The 19,086-nt window shown below is 49.3% G+C and overlaps 1 protein-coding gene across 3 annotated transcripts in view; it reads left to right on the forward strand.

The window, feature by feature from the left end:
- Nucleotides 1-5,856, forward strand: part of PXDN (peroxidasin) — a 111,141-nt gene extending 105,285 nt beyond the window's left edge. For all 3 annotated transcript variants that reach the window (XM_033176690.1, XM_033176691.1, XM_033176692.1), the window contains 2 exons: nucleotides 2,224-2,337; nucleotides 3,421-5,856. In XM_033176690.1, the coding sequence (XP_033032581.1) occupies nucleotides 2,224-2,337; nucleotides 3,421-3,540 (234 nt within the window). In that variant the 3' untranslated portion in view covers nucleotides 3,541-5,856. The remainder of the gene's footprint in view (nucleotides 1-2,223; nucleotides 2,338-3,420) is intronic.
- The last annotated feature ends 13,230 nt before the right edge of the window (nucleotides 5,857-19,086 follow it).

Below are 19,086 nucleotides of genomic sequence, written 5' to 3' on the forward strand. Positions count from 1 at the left end.
AGCCTAGAGAACAGGTGCACGAGCCCTGGCAGCTGCCAGAGTGGACAGCGTGTGGCAGGTCTTCCTCCTCCTGCAGCCTAGAGAACAGGTGCACGAGCCCTGGCAGCTGCCAGAGTGGACAGCGTGTGGCAGGTCTTCCTCCTCCTGCAGCCTAGAGAACAGGTGCACGAGCCCTGGCAGCTGCCAGAGTGGACAGCGTGTGGCAGGTCTTCCTCCCTCTGCAGCCTAGAGAACAGGTGCACGAGCCTGGCAGCTGCCAGAGTGGACAGCGTGTGGCAGGTCTTCCTCCTCCTGAAGCCTAGAGAACAGGTGCACGAGCCCTGGCAGCTGCCAGAGTGGACAGCGTGTGGCAGGTCTTCCTCCCTCCGCAGCCTAGGGACCAGGTGCATATCCCCCGGCAGCTGCTTGAGTGGACAGCGTGTGGCAGGTCTTCCTCCCTCTGCAGCCTAGAGAACAGGTGCACATCCCCCGACAGCTGCCCAAGTGGACAGCATGCAGTGTTCACTCAGCTCCACCTGGCAGTAGGAGAGAAGCAGAGACAAACCCAGACTGACCCTTGGGGTCTGTGCTGAGGCCTGGGTGCCCCAGGTGTCCACTGGGGAGGTGGGTCTGTGAACCCCAAGGTCATTCAGGGCAGGCCTTGTGCACAGGTGACCCTGGACAGCAGAGCAGAGGCAGAGGGGAACCAGCCACCCCACCTGTGTCTGCAAATACCAATGTCCTGTCCCCTCCCATGTTGTTGATTCTGTCCACAGGGCTGTGACTTCCTTCCACCCTCAGAATGAACGGGCAGCTCCCAGGGTAGCAGCACTAGGTCTGAGAAATGCGGATGTCCCTTGTGATTTTGCGGCCGGCAGCAGCACAGGGTGCGTGCCGTCTGTGGTCATTTGCCTGCACCCTGTGTGTGCAGAGGCCTTCATGTATCTTGGTGACTGCTGAGGCGCACACAGGCTGCTGTGGTCACTGCTTCTCTCTGGCTGTGAATTAAAGCAGGTCAGCCACAGACACAGAGGTGACATGCAGGTCACCTGGAGCCTCCGCAGACCATCCTGGCTGCCACCCCAAAGTGCTCTCTGGCCCTTGTGCCACTGCTCCTGAGGCTTCCCTCTTTTTTTTTTTTTAATCCTCATCGTTTCATCTAGAAAGTTCTAAGCTTTGGTAACTTAAGTGCCAGTTGCTAATGAATGAGGCAGGCAGGAAAGATGGCTTTCATTTAGAAGCCGTATCTGAGGCATTTCCCAAAGTGAGTAACTAGTTAGGTTCTAGATGTCCAGCTGTATGGTGAGGGGACGTCCACCTTTTTCAGCATGGTGTGTGCACAGGTGAGACACTGCTCCGGCACAGGTTGGGGACGACACACTTCTGGCTGACAGGAGATCAAAGAAGACGTTTTAATTGAAATGAGTGAGTGGGTGGCTCACAGCATCGTTGGTCGGTCAAAGCAGACAGCCTTACCTGTGGCTGGACATGCTTTATGAGAAGGCTTATTAGAAGAATTGGGATAGATACGATAAATAATTTGTGTTCATTTCAGACATCACTGACAGTTTAGTTTCAGTTGCAGGGGACAGAAAACCCCAAATCCGGATGGTTTTAATGAGGTACGAGTTTTTCTGTCACTCCCTGCTGCGGCTCGGTGCTGTGCTGCGGGTGGCCTCTTCCCAAGGTCACCTCGTGGCCCAGGCGTTTCCGGCCACTGTCGCCCTGTCTGCCCCCCGGCCCTGCAAGATGCAAGAGAGGGTCTGAGGAAGGAGACCCTCCCAGGAGGCTCCTGCCACCCGGTGCCTGGCACGGCAGTTGGAAAGGGCACCTTGTTATGGGGCCCCGTGCTTCCAGACAAAAGCCAGTGGTGGTGTTACTCGGAAAACAGGCAGACTTGACTCCGGGGATTCTGAGTGGTCGTCGTTCATTCTGGCGGAAGTGTAGGTGCAGGACGTTCTTGTCCTCTGGTTGAATCTTGCTCCCACGGTCCTCTGAGAACGTCACCTTTGTGACCAAGGCTTTTATTTGACAGCACAGTGGTGGGAACGTCTTCCATTGGGGCTTTTGGCCAGCCGTCACCAGTCTAATAAGGACGTTGGAGATTCTGTAAAAGTTCTTGAGAAATATTCTCCTCAAATGTTGTTTAAGGCATTATTTTCAGTGAAATAACATATTTTAATACGAGAACTAAGCTGTTACTCTGAAGGGGCCAGTGAATGAATGTTCTGTGCTTTGCTGCAGATAAAGAAACTTGAATCACGGCTCAGTACCACAGAGTGCGTGGATGCCGGGGGTGAGTCTCACGCCAACAACACCAAGTGGAAGAAGGATGCATGCACCATTTGTGAATGCAAAGTGAGTATCGGGGTCTGTCTTCACGCCCTAAGGTATACCCAAGTCCGAGAGTCCCATGTGACCACTCGGGTGGCCCAGATGTCAGGGCCAGGCCCCTTTCCGCCCACCTGTGCCGGCCTCCATCCCTCCTTCACTCCTATGGAAGCACCAGGCAAGCCCAGCTCTCTGTGCACAGAGTATGTGCTAGGAGGCTCAGAACCACGGCATGGTCCATCCCACAGAGGGCGGGCAGCCCCTACTCTGTGCGGGGCCACGTGGGGCTGCTTGTGTGTACTGGCCTCACCTCCCACCAGCTGTGGCAGGAATGTTCGTGCCATGGAAACCCGTGAGTGGGGCAGATCAGCTCCTCCCTGCAGAGCTGGTGGGTGAACACTGACCTGCTCGCCGCTGACCCTGTCCCATCTCCCATCAGGGCTGGGGGTGTTACAGAGGTCACGGGGGGACGATCCCTCCCCTACAGAAGGAGACCGGTGGCAGGTGGAGTGTGCCCTGGTGCCGGCAGTGGACAGACGTCTGGCTGGAACCAGGCTCCGTGGAAAGCTCAGGGCATAGTGTGAGGAGGCAGGATGGTGAGGACAGCAGGCCAGCCCGGGCGCCTCGCTTGCCATGGCCATTGGGAGAGGACGCACCTGTGTCCCTGAGCTGGTCAGGTTCGGGAAGGGCAGACTGGGGAAGAGCAAAGCCCTATCCCTTCCTCTTTGTCTAGTCCCATCCTGCTTCCTGACAACGTGCACCCACAGACGCAGTCCAAGGGGATCCAAGTGTGAGGTGGGAGGATGTGCCCAGCTGGCGGTCTTGGCCCCTCAGGGTGAGAGGATAGTGGGCATGGATAGAAGGGTGGGACGGGAGCCTCAGGGAGACTTGTTATGGGGGCTCCCATTAACTCATACCTGTCTGCAACTATGAAATCCTCAGAGAACCACAAAACCCATGCCCACAGGGCAAGCACAGTGGGCAAGGCAGGGGCCTCAGGGCAAGGCCTGACTCGTGGCCATGGCTGACACCTGTCCCGGAGCTGACAGACTGTGCTCACCTGAAGGCCATCCCAGAGCTGACAGGCTGTGCTCCGTCTCTCTTCTCCAGGACGGGCAGGTCACCTGCTTCGTGGAAGCTTGCCCCCCTGCCACCTGTGCTGTCCCCATGAACATCCCAGGGGCCTGCTGTCCAGTCTGCTTACAGAAGAGGGCGGAGGAGAAGCCCTAGGCTCCTGGGAAACTCCTCGGAGTTTGTCTGCTGTCCCATTGTGAGATCAGGTGGCTGATGGCAGGGAGCTGCAGGCTGCAGACCAGGAAACACCCAGAACTCGCGACATTTCATGACAACGTCCAGCTGGTGCTGTTACAGAAGGCAGTGCAGGAGGCTTCCAACTGGAGCATCTGTGGAGAAGGAGGCGGAGCAGGTGCCCGAAGGGAAGCAGGCAGGAGTCCTAGCTTCACGTTAGACTTCTCAGGTTTTTATTTAATTCTTTTACAATGAAAAATTGGTGCTATTATTAAATTGCACAGTTGAATCATTTAGGCGCCTAAATTGATTTTGCCTCCCAACACCATTTCTTTTTAAATAAAGCAGGATACCTCTACATGTCAGCCTTACCTTGTTCAGATGCCAGGAGCCGGCAGACCTGTCACCCGCAGGTGGGGTGAGTCTCGGAGCTGCCAGAGGGGCTCACCGAAATCGGGGTTCCCTCACAAGCTATGTTTAAAAAGAGAATTGGTGTTTGGCAAATGGAACAGAACCTTTTATAAGAGAGTTCACAGGGACAGTCTGAGGTTGCAGTGCAAGCCCCCGGCCTCTTCCCTGGGACCCTCTGAACTCCTCCTTCCTCTGGGCTCTCTGTAACATTTCACCGCGTGTCAGCATCTAATCCCAAGACAAACATTCCCGCTGCTCGAAGCAGCTGTGTAGCCTGTGACTCCCCGTGTGTCAGCCCCTTCCACACTTGATTAGAACATTCATAAGCCACATTTAGAAACAGGTTTGCTTTCAGCTGTCACTTGCATACATACTGCCTAGTTGTGAACCAAATGTGAAAATCCTCCTTCATCCCATTGTGTATCTGATACCTGCCGAGGGCCAGTCATGTGCGTTGACAGCACGGCCCCCAGCCGGCCCTGGTCGCGTCCACGTCCTGAACAGGAGTCGCCTCTGGATGGCTCTTCCCAAGGGAGGAGGAGCTCAAGTGTCGGGAACTGTCTAACTTCAGATTGTGTGAGTGCGTTAAAAAAGAAAAAAAGAAGAATCCCTATACCTCATTTGTATTTTTAAAATGCATGATGTTTTATGAAATTTTGTCCATTTTTTAAGTATTAGATACGACAGAAACACCATTTCCACTATGCAAAAGTGCTTTTAGAAGTCAGTGAAAATCAACTCTCATACCTCATGGTCTCTCTTTCATTGACCAAAACCTTCCATTTTTCTCTAAATAGAAAGCGATCTGTGTTCTGTGCAACATTTCCCCGAACACACAGCTTCAGTGCAGCACGCTGACCCGAGTACCCACCGTGTGCCGGGCATAGTGCTGGCCACATGAGGCACCAAGGTCCGGGCCACCTGCCCTCAGCAGGGCCCAGCTGAGGTGGTGGAGGCGGAAGCCCCTGAGGTCACGGCCGTTTCAGTTCAGGGTGGCAGGTGTCCAGCACTGGCGTATGACGTGGGCTTCCATGGGGTGGGGGAGGCCGGCTGCCTTCTGACAGGATGGGCGCGTGCAGTGCCTAGTGTGATTCGTGCACGGCCCGTGTTCCAGGAGCATGTCCTCCCGAGGGGACACCCAGACCCTTCCAGCACGAGCCTGCCACGTTGCTGTGGCAGAGGCAGCATTTCAGCTGTGAGGAGGGTCGTTGGATTCATGGATTTTATCTGTAAAAATGGTTGTCTTGACTTCTTATCCTCATATTGGTAAATGATTGATAAAATTGGTTGGCATTTCATGACATATGGGCTTCTTTTGAAATAGCAAGTCAAATGTAGTGACCGAATTGTGGAAGAGATTTCTGTGAAACAGGAAATGTGTAAGTTCGTCTAAAAACTGACGGTTATGTAAGTTGCTGAGGCACTCAGATGACAGCGGCTTCTGGGTTCTCGAGTGTTCCGTGCCTCTTACGTGCCTTGGAGGCCTCTGCGGTCTCAGTGCTGAGGTGGCACACCTGTAGCACACCTGTGTAATGTGCAGTCTGGGCCAGTGACAAGCAATTGTGTTGTCTAAGCCAAAGGGGGAAGCTGACTGTTATTTACCAAAAAAAAAAATTCTGTAATTCAAACCCAAATGTCTGCGGAATCATCAGTTTGATACTCTCTGTAATCAGAACAGTGGGCAGTGCCTGGGTGAACGTGTCTAGCAGCCCCTGTGCGGGATCGCTGGAACAGGAGTGGAATGTACATATTTATTTCCTTTTCTAACTGCTCCAACAGCCAAATGCCTTTTTTATGACCATTGTATTCAGTTCATTACCAAAGAAATGTTTGCACTTTGTAATGATGCCTTTCAGTTCTAATAAATGGGTCACATTTTCAAATGGAGAATGGCTTTATTTTTTTTTTTACCTGAAACCAGTACATGAGGCTAAAACTTTTCTAGGTGAGATGCAAAGCCTGAGAAGGGAAGGAGGTAGGTCCAGGAAAAAGCCCCAGACCTGTCATAGTCACTAATGATTTTGTGACTAAATGTGAAAACATTGCGAAAAATAAGGTATTAGATAAAGTTGACTTCCTTTTCCGAAGTAGCTGGGATGCTTTAACCTGACTGAATTTTGACAGGTAGGAGTGAGCTCTTGGGAAAGACCTCTGGCGACTAAATGTCCTTGCCTCCCACAATTTTTGTGCTGTGGAGAAGGACATTTCTTTGTCAGAGAGGTATGTACAAGCAACTCACACACCGAGGTGTCTGTGACGGGCAGCTGCTTTTCCAGAAGCAAGAACGCAGGTCAGGAGGGCACAGTGCACAGAAGACAGACACTCCCTTTTCAGAGCTGAACCATGTGGGGCTCTGGGGCCAGAAGTCGGGGATGACATGGGATAATTGCTGCGCCCCTCAGGCTGTGGTTGGGTGGGAGAGAGGATGCTGCTCTAAAGGAAACTGGAATGGATTCAAGGGCGTCTTTATAGGGTCTGGAAAAAAGACTACTCGTCTGTATAAGGAGAACAATGAAATATTAAGGAAAAATTAAATATTATGTTGTTAAAATTGCCAAATCATTTCAAAATTAGAATGAGAAATTGAGCTGCTTTCATGGAATGTTTATGAACATGGGATGAACACTCCTGAATCAACAAAAGACAAATTAGGTGCTGTCACCAGGGAATGAGTGCCATATACCAATTTTAATTTAAATGAAATGCCTAATGCAAAACTAGCAAAAGTTAACCATATATATCTTGTTTTAATAATATGTGGAATGCATTGAAACACTCCTATTGCTTTTTGTTATTAACACTTAATACCTGTTTCTGGCGTGCAAAATTATATGTCAAATGACATAAATACGGGCATACCTGGGAGACATTGTGGGCTCAGTTCCAGACCACCGCAATCAGTGGCTATCTCAATAAAGCAAGTCATACAATGTTTTTGGTTTCCCGGTGCATATAAAAGCTGTGTTCACATTATACTATGATCTATTACATGCACAGAAGCATTATGTCTAAAAAATGTATATACCTTAATTTAAAAATATTGCTAAAAATAGTGAACGATCATCTGAGCCTTCAGTGTGCTGTAATCGCTTTGCTGGTGGAGGGTCTTGTCTTGATATTAATGGCTGCTGACTGATTAGGGTGGTGGTGGCTGAAAGTTGGGGTGGCTGTGTCAATTTCAGAAAGCAAGACAAAATGAAGCTTAGCGCATTGGTTTAGTCTTACTTTCAAGAAAGATTTATTTGTAGCAAGGGATGTTGTTTGATAGCATCTTACCCACAGAATTGCTTATTTCAACATTGGAGTCAGTCCTCTCAAAGCCTGCTGCTGCTTTATCACATCAACTTACGGAATATTCTAGATCCTGTGTTGTCATTTCAACAGTGTTCACAGCATCTTCACCAGGAGTAGAGTCCATCTCAAGAAACCACTTGCTTTGCTCATCCCCAAGAAGCAACTCCTCATCCTTTCAAGATTGATCATGAGACTGCAGCAGTTCAGTCCCATCTTTAGACTCCACTTCTAATTCTCTTGCTGTTTCCACCATATCTGCAGTTACTGCCTCCACGGAAGTCTTGAACTCCTCAGAGTCATCCAAGAGGGCAGGAATCAACTTTTTTTAACAGGCACTCCTGTTAGTGTGTATATTTTGACCTGCTCCCATGAATCATAAATATTTTAATAGCATCTAGAGTGGTGAATTCTTTCCAGAAGGTTTTCAGTTTACTTTGCCTCAATCCATTAGAAGAACCACTATCTACGGCAGCTACAGCCTAATGAAATGATTTCTTACTTGAAAGTCAAAATTGTAACTTGATCCACGGGCTGCAGAATGGATGTTGTGTTAACATTCATCTCTTGCATGACCAAGTGCATTGTCAATGAGCAATAATATTTTGAAGATAATTGATTTTTTCTGAGCAGTAGGTCTCAAGAGTGGGCTTAAAATATTCAGTAAGTCATGCTGTAAACATATGTGCTGTCATTCAGGCTTTGTTGTTCCATTTATAAAGCACGGCCTGAGTTGATTTAGCATAATTCTTAAAAGTCTGAAGATTCTCAGAAGTAAATGAACATTAACTTCAACTTAAGGTCACCAGCTGCACCAGCCCATGACAAGAGAGTCACCCTGTCCGCTGAAGCTTTGAAGCCAGGCATTCACTTCTCCTCTCCAGGTACAAAAGTCCTGAATGCATCTTTTTCCAATAGAAGGCTCTTTTGTCCAGACGAAAAATCTGTTATTTAGTGTAGCCATCTTCATCAGTGATCTCAGAGCTTCTGGAGAACTTGCTGCAGCTTCTCCATCAGCACTTGCTGCTTCTTGCACTTTTATGCTGTGGAGACAGCTTCTTTCCTTAAACCCCAGAACCAACCTCTGCTAGCTTCAGAATCTATTTCTGGAGCTTTGTCACCACTCTCAGCTTTCATAGAATTGAATGGAATTAGGGCCTTACTCTGTGTTAGGCTTTGGCTTAAGGGGATGTTGTGTCTGACTTACCTTGTATCCAGACGATTCAGACTTTCTCCTTATCAGCCATAAAGCTGTTTCACTTACTACTGTGTTTCATCATTAGTGTGTTCACTGGGGAAGCACTTTTAATTCCCTTCAAGAACTTTTTCTTGGCATTCACAACTTGGTTGTTTGGCACAAGAGGCCTGGCTTTTGGCCAGTTTCAGCCTTTGACATTCCTTGCTCACTAAGCTGAATCATGTTTAGCTTTTGATTTCAAGTGAGAGACGTGTGACTTTTCCTTTCCCTTGAACACTTAGGGTCATTGTAGGATTATTAATTGGTCAAATTTCAATATTACTATGTTTCAAGGAATAGGGAGGTCTGAAGAGAGGGAGAATAACCCATTTGGGGCCTAAAGCAAGTAATAGTAACGTCAGAGATCATTGATCACAGATCACCATAACAGATACCATGAAAAAGTTTGAAATATTGCAAGAATTGCCAAATGTGCCAGAGACACAAAGTAAGCACGTTACGAGAAAAATGGCCCCATTGGATTTGCTCCACACAGGGTTTCCACAAACCTTTAATTTGTTTAAAAAAAAAAAAAAAATGCAGTATATGTGGGCCGGGCGTGGTGGCTCACGCCTGTAATCCTAGCACTTTGGGAGGCCAAGGCAGGTGGATCACCAGAGGTCAGGAGTACAAGACCAGCCTGGCCAACATGATGAAATCTCGTCTCTACTAAAAATACAAAAAATTACCCAGGCGTGGTGGCAGGCGCCGGTAGTACCAGTTACTCCGGAGGATGAGGCAGGAGAATCGTTTGAACCCGGGGAGGCAGAGGTTGCAGTGAGCTGAGATCGCGCCACTGCACTCCAGCCTGGGCAACGAGAGCAAGACTCCGACTCAAAAAAAAAAAGAAAAAATGCAATATCTGTGAAGTGCAAAAAATCAAAGCATAAAGTGAATTGTGCCTGTGGTTTTTTGTTTGTCAAAGCATTCACTAAAAGATTCTTGCATGCGTCTAGTGAACTTCCCAAATGTTTTCTGACAAAATTTCAGGAAGGCATCTGAAGGCACCCACAGTTTTTCTGGTGAAATCAATTTATCACCACCCACAATTCTAGTCATGACACTCTAGAATCTCGGAGATGGAATAGATGAGTGAGCAAAGTGTATTTGCAAAAGAGTCGTTTATTCCTAAGCTCTCACATGCTTTAAGTTTATCCAAATCCCTGCCATGTGACCAGTTGGAAGCCTCAGCTTGAACAGATTTAAGATTATCCTGTAATTACAGATGAGGAAAAATGGTCCCAGAGGGCTGACCACATTGCACCAGGCCACCAAACAATATGAGAGTCCATCCAACATCAGCCCAGCCCCATGTGCTGTGGCACAGAGCTGTGAGCATTGCAACTGTCGATACCCCAGCCTGCTTGTACCCACGCGGGTTTACACACCATTGTGAGGAAGCCCTGGTCATGGCTCCTTAGCTCAGTCCTGCTGATGGGCTGCCATTCCCAAGTTGTCCTTAACATCCTAGTGGCTATAACAAAGGCACCGAACAGCCACTACAGTTTCAGTTTTCATGTATTAAATGTTAAGCCTTTGTGCTTAAAATCTTCACGTTTTAGATTTACTTTCATTTATATTTATGGTAATAACTATGCTCACATCCCAAACCTGGGGATACTGACAGTCAGTTAGCACGTTTGAATCTGGAAGATTCCTAAAACTCCAGTAATGACTGATTTTATGTTTGTGAGATTTGTTAAAGATAACTTGGTCTGGGTTCACCATCACAGTATCTGGGTTTTCTTTGTTCCAGCTGTGGGGGCTCCAGAGGGTGGAAGCCAAGGTTGAACGGCTAACATCTCCATTGTCCTTCCCATTATGTCATGAATGTGTCCCTAACTTAACAAAGTGATCCTTTTGCCATCATAGCTCTGGATGTCACCCTTATGGTCTAGTACAGTACCACCAAGAAACCACAATTTTCAGGAGTCACTTTGCGGTTCCTGGTTTGGTGTTGCTGAGGACGGAAGGAAACACTGTGTACCCCTTTATCAGCTGCAATGACTGTTGAGATATGGATGGTAAATTGCTGTGGCTTTTCTGCTACCGCGGTTTGGGGAAGAGAAGGAATAGAAACCTTCAGATTTTCATTATTATTTTGTTTTCCTGACCTTGAGCATAATCTTAAGTTACAGGTAAAATTTTATCTTCAATGTGTTTTATCAAAAACATACCTTCTTAATGGCTATTAACCCACAATTAAAAGCCCTAAGTTGACCATCCTGGCGAACACGGTGAAACCCCATCTCTACTAAATATACACAAAAACTAGCCAGGCGAGGTGGCGGCGCCTATACACCCAGCTACTCGGGAGGCTGAGGCAGGAGAATGGCGCGAACCCGGGAGGCGGAGCTTGCAGTGAGCCCAGATCGCGATACTGCACTCCAGCCTGGGCGACAGAGCAAGACTCCGTCTCAAAAAAAAAAAAAAAAAAAAGCCGTAAAGTAACTATAACATTACTGTCACATGCTTTTACGATTGTCTGCATCCTTCCCAGCATACAAACCGCTTTTCTAGTTGTTTGGTCCTCAAGAAGCAGACTCATCAGGACGCAGGAATGGAGCCTTGCTGAGTGACTAATATGTACCTGTTTATAGAGGGAAACATATAGAATGGAAAACATTCATGTTTGTATTCTTTAAAAATTACTGCCCCAGAAATTAACTCAGAGAATGACCACTGGTCATCATTTCTTATGATTCAGGGTGTGTAGGGGAAGGGAACAGGATGTTTGATGCCGTGTTGTGGCCGCGCACTCTGTGGAAACTCGGGACCGTGAGCCTGCCGGGAAGACTCTTGGCTGGGCTGTGTCCGGCGACCTCTCTCGCAACTCCTCCGTGCCCTGCCTCCCATGCCCTGCAGTCAGGAACTGCTGGACTCAAGACTCGAACCCGCTGTTTCTGACCCTGAGTCGGGTACTCTCTTCATTTACCAAATGTAGAGAAACAAAGTCTACATTGGACTAAAACTTTGATTTGTTCCATGCTAGCCGCGAAACATGGATAGAATTGCAGAGTTCATTGGAAGCTGCGCATCTGAAAGACAAAATCGTGTAACTTTAGGAACCTGAGTGCTTGAAATAAAATGACTGCAATTTATTAGCTCTGTGGCCTTTACCAACTCACGTGACCTTTCTGAATCTTTTTTTTTTTTTTTCCTTTGTAAACCAGAAAGAATTATGCCATCCACCTGGCGAGTCTGCTGTACAGATGACCTGAGATGTTCCTATCAAAGTGCCTAGCTCAGGCATAGACGCTGAATTCTCCTTTCCTGGGCATTTGAGCACAGCCTTGCCCATAGAGCCCTCAGGCTCAGAGATGTGGGGAGAGCCCTCCCCCACATCCCATAGTGAGTTTTAGAAAAACACAGAGACTCACTCATGCTTTCAGGCAGCAGGGGAAGGAGAAGATTCTGGACCTCTTCCCTGACTTCCTCCACTGCCTGAAGGTAAAGGCAATGAAGTTACGATGAGAAGCAGCCGAAGTTATGATGAGAAGCAGCCGAAGTATCAGACCCAGACCACTGGGCAATTAGAGGCCAGTGGCTAAGAGCTCAAGCCTTGCAGAGGCCAAGACTGTGGTTACAAAAGACGGTGCACCTGGGCCCAGCGGGAGCCTTCCAGACCCTGCCGCACAGCACTCCCCAGCACCCCTCCTTCCTGAGTGACTCAGTTCCCCCGACCCTGCTGCACAGCCCTCCCCAGCACCCCTCCTTCCTGAGTGACTCAGTTCCCCCAGGTATTCCAAACACACCTTTCCTGTCTTTGTGTTTGCTCAGCCTGTCTTCTCCCCTCATCCTTGTTACTTGAAATAATCTCCATATCTCCCCATGGCCCACTGCAGATCCACAGTGAGTGACTAATCTCCGGGAAGGCGTCCAGTGTGAGCCATGAGGCCTGCACCTGGGCCAGGCTTTACCGCTCGCCAAGAGTCTCTGCCCGCCGCCCCCAGCGCAGGTCTTTTCCCTGCTAGATGTAAAGTCCTGGGGGACAAGCACAGCCCAAATGAGCTTTGCTCCACCATCCTCACCTTAACTCTAAATTATGGCTGATTCCGCCCCCGTCCTACTTCGGTAGTGGCTCCATGACTTTTTTTTTGAGACGGAGTCTCACTCTGTCACCCAGGCTGGAGTGCAGTGGTGGCACGATCTCTGCTCACTGCAAGCTCCGGCTCCCAGGTTCAAGCGATTTCCTGCCTCAGCCTCCTGAGTAGCTGGGATTACAGGCACCCACCACCACACCCGGATAATTTTCATATTTTTAGTACAGACAGGGTTTCACCATTTGGACCAGGCTGGTCTGGAACTCCTGACCTCAGGTGATCCGCCTGCCTCGGCCTCCCAAAGTGCTGGGATTACAGGCGTGAGCCACTGCGCCTGGCCCCATGACTTTTTAAAGTGGAAATCTTTGCTTGTAGCCTGATGGTCACAGAGTCTTTGTAATTTTGGCAAATAATGCACCTGAAGCCATGAGATTCGGGTGAGCTCCATTCCTGTCAATTGCTGTATGAGCTCAGACAAATTATGTAACTCATTCCAGACTCAATTTTCAGCTATAAAATTGTCTACCTAATAAGACTTTTTTGGCCAGGTACAGTGGCTCCTGCCTGTAACCCCAGCACGTTGGGAGGCCGAGGCTGGAGGATCACCTGAGCTTAGGAGTATGCGACTAGCCTAGGTAATAGGTAAAAACCCATCTCTACCAAAAATACCAAAAAAAAAAAAAAAAGAAAAAGAAAAAGAAATGAACCAGGCGTGGTGGCTTGTACCTGTAGCCCCAGCGACTCTGGAGGCTGAGGTGGGAGAATCACTTGAACCCACAAGCAGGAGGTTGTGACAGAGGGAGACTCCATCTCAAAAAATAGAAAACAGTATCTTTCATGTGAACAAAATAAATGTCAGTAAAAAGAAAAAGAAAATAGAAAGGATACAGCCATCTGAGCTGCCAGGGGGCAGTGGCAGCTTGTTGGGCAGAGTCGTTGTGTCCTGCGCCAAGGTCCTGGCAGAGTCAACCCCTTCCCTGTAAAGAAAGAGGAGGTCCCACCCTCTCAGGGGTCCGAGGGCCACAGCTGTGTTATCTGTGAAGATAACTGGGGAAAACAGCTCTTCTAGATGCTCCAGAATTGTTTGTCTTATGGACCCTGTGGATAAGTACCTCCCTGGTCTCGAGTGTGGAGGTAGCTAGAGCTTTGCCTGGGGCGTTGTTGTGCTGCCAGCTGAGTGGGCACTAGAGTAACCTCAACCCAGTGGTGGAGACTATAAGCAAGTCCAGGTTAGCAATGATCATTCATCTTGCCATCTCTTCCTTCACTTGTTCATTCAGCTAGCGGGAGCCTGGCTCTGTGCTCCTAGCTCTGTGACCAAGGTAGACATAAAATAGGCAGAGACTCCATGCAGGTTAGATACAGACTGGCTGGAGACTGTGTACAGATTCAACACAGACCAAATATAGGCTAAATATAGACTATGTATAGACTACGTATGGACTATAGACTAGATGGAGACTGGGTATAGCTCTATAGGTTTGCAGCCTATATAACTTAGCTATAGACCAAGTGTAGATTGGATATTGGTTAGATACATACAGATTAGATGTAGACTACATGTATTAATAGATGAAATATAGAGAAGATATTGACGAAGACTGGATATAGATGGAAATAGACTAGATATGGCCTAGATATAGACGAGACATCGAGTACATATTGACTAGATACATTAGACCAGACGGACTGAATCTACATGGGATACTGACTAGAAATAGACTAGACACAGCCTAGATGTAGACTAGATATAGACTAGACTAGATGTAGAGTGGATATTGACTAGATACTTATAGACTAGATGTAGACTGGATATAAATGAGATATTGACGGGATGTAGACTGCGTATAGACGAGACAGCCTAGATGTGGACTAGGTGGAGACTGTGCTGGGTTCTACTCCATTAAGGAGCATAGAGAAAGAGGATGGACGAGTGACGTGTCAGGTTGTGTGATGAATGTGGCGGGGACAGCACAGGACCACCCAGGAGCACACAGCAGGGGCTCCTTGCTCCATTGGAAGTGAAGAAAACCTCTTGGCAGTGAGGAGGAGCAGCCATTGGAGGGGACAGTGACATCATGTCCCAGGTGGAAGGGCCTCAAGCTCCAGGAGAGTCCACAGCTAAGCAGGGTCCAATAGCCTCAAAGAAGGTGACCATTTTTTTCTGAGTGTCCTGGGGAAGCCCCTGGCAGGGCTGAAGAGGGGGCGCATCTGAATGGAGCACCCAACAGCCAACCTTTGTCACATCAAGGTTGGAGATGGATCCCCTAGAGCTGCAGGGGAAGAGGGCACCGTCCTTTCCACTCCCTGATGTGGAGGAGGGGTCCAAGAGGAGTTCTGGGGCAAGCAGTGTGTCCTGTGAGCATAAAGGTGTCAGGTGAAATGCCAGCAGGAGACAGCAGAGGAGGGGACTCCACAGGCAAGGGGGAGCCACGGGTCAGCTACAGGGGGAGTCGGCTTCAAGGCCACTGGGTCAGAACGGCAGCAGCTCCACTAGCCCAGATGTCACTGTGATGAATCCCTGTCCTCCAGACCCATGACCTCCATTGGCTGGAAAACTCTCACCATAAATATACAAACACACTATGGCTGCCACGTGGATCCAGCTCCCAAAGTTGCGTAACATGCAACCTGCCCAGTTGCAAGCCATCACATGGGGGCCTAAGCTTTGTGTATTAACCTTGCTTCTGTGGGGCATTTGTGCATTTGGCATCATCCACACCCACCCAACTCCCGTTAGGGCGTGCCTTGCTAGTACACTGGGGCTTCCGCCGCCTCCCTCCTGGGCTCACTATGTCCTGAGACCCCAGAGCAGCCTCATTCACTGATTTGAGATGCCTGAAGTAGTGCCAGCATTAGATTGTTCCTCTGAGGGAGATGACACAGTCAGCCACCACATTGTTCCTCTGAGAGAGAGGACACAGCTCTCTGAGGGAGACCACACAGTCAGCCACGGCATTGTTCCTCTGAGGGAGACGGTACTGTCAGCCACTGCATTGTTCATCTGAGGGAGACGACACAGCCTCCGCACTGTTCCTCTGAGGGAGAGGACACAGTCATCCACTGCATTATTCCTCTGAGAGAGACGATACAGTCAGCCGCCGCACTGTTCCTCTGAGGGAGAGGACACAGTCATCCACTGCATTATTCCTCTGAGAAAGACGATACAGTCAGCCGCCGCACTGTTCCTCTGAGGGAGAGGACACAGCCACCGCACTGTTCATCTGAGCAAGAGGACACCGTCAGCCACCGCATTGTTCCTCTGAGGGAGAGGACACCATCAGCCACTGCATTGTTCCTCTGAGGGAGAGGACACAGTCATTTGGTCAAAGCCATTGCATGTGTTTGTTTTCTTAGGGCACTTTCTGGAGATAAGATTTTGATGGGGAAAGATACGAGAGCATTTGGATGTCTACGCACTGCCAACAGAAATGAGGCTTCAGGCCAAGCCTTCTAAAATGCAGGATTCCCAAAGTGGCAGTCAGGTAAGACGGATTCCTCCATCGCCTTCTAGAATATTGAGAAGATCATCACGTCTGGGACTGGCTCACAGCGCTAATCTTTTTCCTGTTAGCAGAGACTCCAGGAAGCAGAGGAGCAGACCTACCGGCCTGCTATGTGCACCGCGGCCCACACTGCCGCCTGCCTGGGATCCTGCATCACCCCGAGTCTTCCTGCGGACCACCCTGGGTGGTGCACGTGCAGTCATCATTGTGCAAAGAAGCTTTAGTACTATAACGAAAGCCCCTTTAATAAGTTATGCTCCTTGAAGACTGGGTCAGCATCCCTTTCACCTCTTTATCCCCAGACTTAGCACAATTACAGCCCCAAATCGGCAATGGAGCTTTGACCAAATGACATGTCAGTGCTTCAGGGAGCTTCATCGATCAGGACAGAAGTGAGTGGCTGGAGGAAGGTGACCCGGATGTCTATAACCCCCAGAAAGGGCGAGATGGCTCTTTCATCAGCCAGCATTGCCAGGTTGTTTGTGTGATGACATCCTGTCTGACTGCTGGGCCTTACCCGTGTGTTCTCTGCTGGAGCCGTGGCAGTTTGAGTTGAGGATATTTTACATCAATCACTGAACTGCACAAAAGATGGAAATCCAGCAAGGGACCCATGGGACCTGACTGACCGCAGAGCTGCCTTTTGCTCTTTCTGGATGCCACGTGGCCTCCTCCTCCTCCTGCCTGCCCTTGGAGTTTGCGTTGGTCACTTTCACGCTGCTGATAAAGCCATACCTGAGACTGGTTAATTTATAAAGAAAAAGGGGTTTAATGGACTCACAGTTCCACGTGGCTGGGGAGGCCTCACAGTCACGGCAGAAGCTGAAAGCATGTCATACATGGCGGCAGGCAAGAGAGAATGAGAGCCAAGCAAAGGGGGTTTCCCCTTATAGAATCATCAGATCAGCCAGGTGCGGTGGCTCACGCCTGTAAACCCAACACTTTGGGAGGCTGAGGTTTGAGGCTCACAAAGTCAGGAATTCGAGACCAGCCTGACCAATATGGTGAAACCCCGTTTCTACTAAAAATACAAAAATTAGCTGGGCATGGTGGCGGGCGCCTGTAATCCCAGCTACTCAGGAGGCTGAGGCAAAAGAATCGCTTGAACCCAGGAGGCAGAAGTTGCAGTGAGCTGAGATCGCGCCACTGCACTCCAGCCTGGGTGACAAAGTGAGACACCGTCTCAAAAAACAAACAAACAAACAAACAAAACAAAACAAAACAAAACATCAGATCTCATGAGACTTATTTGCTACCATGAGAACGTTATGGGGGAACCACCGCCATGGTTCAGTTATCTCCCGCTGGGTCCCTCACACAACACGCGGGAATTATGGGAGCTGCAATTCAAGATGAGATTTGGGTGGGGACACAGCCACACCATATCGGAGCTGTGCTCCCAAGCACACAAGGGCTGCCAAGTTCTCAGGCTGGCAGCTCCAGCTGATGGCGTGTCCCGGTGGGGGTGAGGGGTTGAGGGTCTGGGCTGCCCCAGGCTCTGTTGTGGGAAGCATCAGGCTGGACTTGGACATTCTGGGTGGGAAGTGTCTGGAACCTGGACGCTGGGTTGGAGAGGAGCCTCAGGAGGAATCGCCAGGCTTCTCAGCTGTCGAGAATGTCACCTGCTGCTGTATCCCCAACAGCAAGGGAGGCACCTGTCACATCGTGAGCAACTCTCGTGTATTTGTTGCATGATCTAGTCCAAGAATGGCCAATGAGTTTCACCTGCCAGTTTTCACAGGCCTGTATGCTGACAGTGTTCCTTACCATTTTTTCATTATTAATCTGCTAAGGAGGATTTTTAAACATTATGTTCCTAGTCTGCCATGAAATTATAATACCACCATTGACCCAAAGCTGAATAGTAAACACTAGAACTGAGGGAAATCATGGTGAGACTTATTCTGAGCCAAGCTGGAGGACTTAAGCCCAGGAACACAGACTCTGTGTCCACTGAGAATGTATCTCAAAGCAGGCTCTGTGAGGCACCGTGCACTTATATTTTCTAACAGGTGGATGTGTGTGGCCCAGAAGGTGGGAGAGGCAAGTGGTGAAACAGCTGTGACATTCCTGAGATTCTGATGGACGCTTGGTGGCACTGCCCAAACGATAAGGTAAATATGCAGTTGAGTGGGGGGCTGGAGGGAGACTGGTTCCCTCCTGTCTTTATTCTACAGGTTTATGATAAACAGGTTTATGACCAGTACCTGCCAGTGAACTATTTAATAAAAACCCCAATTACATGGGCAAGAGGCCAGCTTTAGGTTAGAGGCCTTGGCTTTATTAGCTATGTGTCCCAATGCAGCCGTTAGAGGCTACTATTAAGATCTTCTTTTGAATGTTCCTTTTGTCACTGCGCACAGGAATTATAAACCTGTTCACGTGTTGACCCTCCCGAGAATCGCAAATGTTGCAATGGCCAAGAATTTTTGTCTACCCACGAGCTAATGTTGCCCCCTTGGGAGTGACTCTGCCAGACTGAGGATGCCTGGCCTGGGTGTAGGGCTGCTTTGGGTGTGAGGACAGGAGTGGCCCGCAGCCCCGTGAGCAGCCACCCCCCGTGAGAAGCCCAGGTTCCCAGAAGCAGGGGGCCTTGTGTCTCTGCCCCCCGCACGGGTGCAGACAGGGGCCAGGGTCCCCACCCGCTAGTCTGGTGCTCGCTGCACAGCAAGGAGGTTTCCCAGTGGGAACAGACTGAACCAGGCCCTGGTCCTCCAAGGACACAGAGGTCAGGGACAGAACTGAACTGTGACCAGTCGATGGATCTGCCATCGTTGATCTCAGGCTGCCTCTTATCACAAGTTCAAAGTTCTTCAAAGTGAGGAAGATCAGCTGGAGGATTTCAACTGTGTTCTTTGCTTTTGGTTTTTTTTTTTTTCGTTCTCAAACCTAACTTCTGGGCCAGGGTTTCCAGCCGTCTCTGTGCCCAAGTGGGGCGGTTTCTGACAGCAGCCTCACTGGTGCACAGCAGTGGGTGACAGGACCTGGGCTGCATTGCACCCCCACCGTGCAGGGTCACAGAGGTGCTGGGAGTTAGGGA

Source organism: Trachypithecus francoisi, unplaced genomic scaffold (assembly GCF_009764315.1).
Source record: "Trachypithecus francoisi isolate TF-2019V2 unplaced genomic scaffold, Tfra_2.0 Lachesis_group17, whole genome shotgun sequence".
Classification (NCBI taxonomy): domain Eukaryota; kingdom Metazoa; phylum Chordata; class Mammalia; order Primates; family Cercopithecidae; genus Trachypithecus; species Trachypithecus francoisi.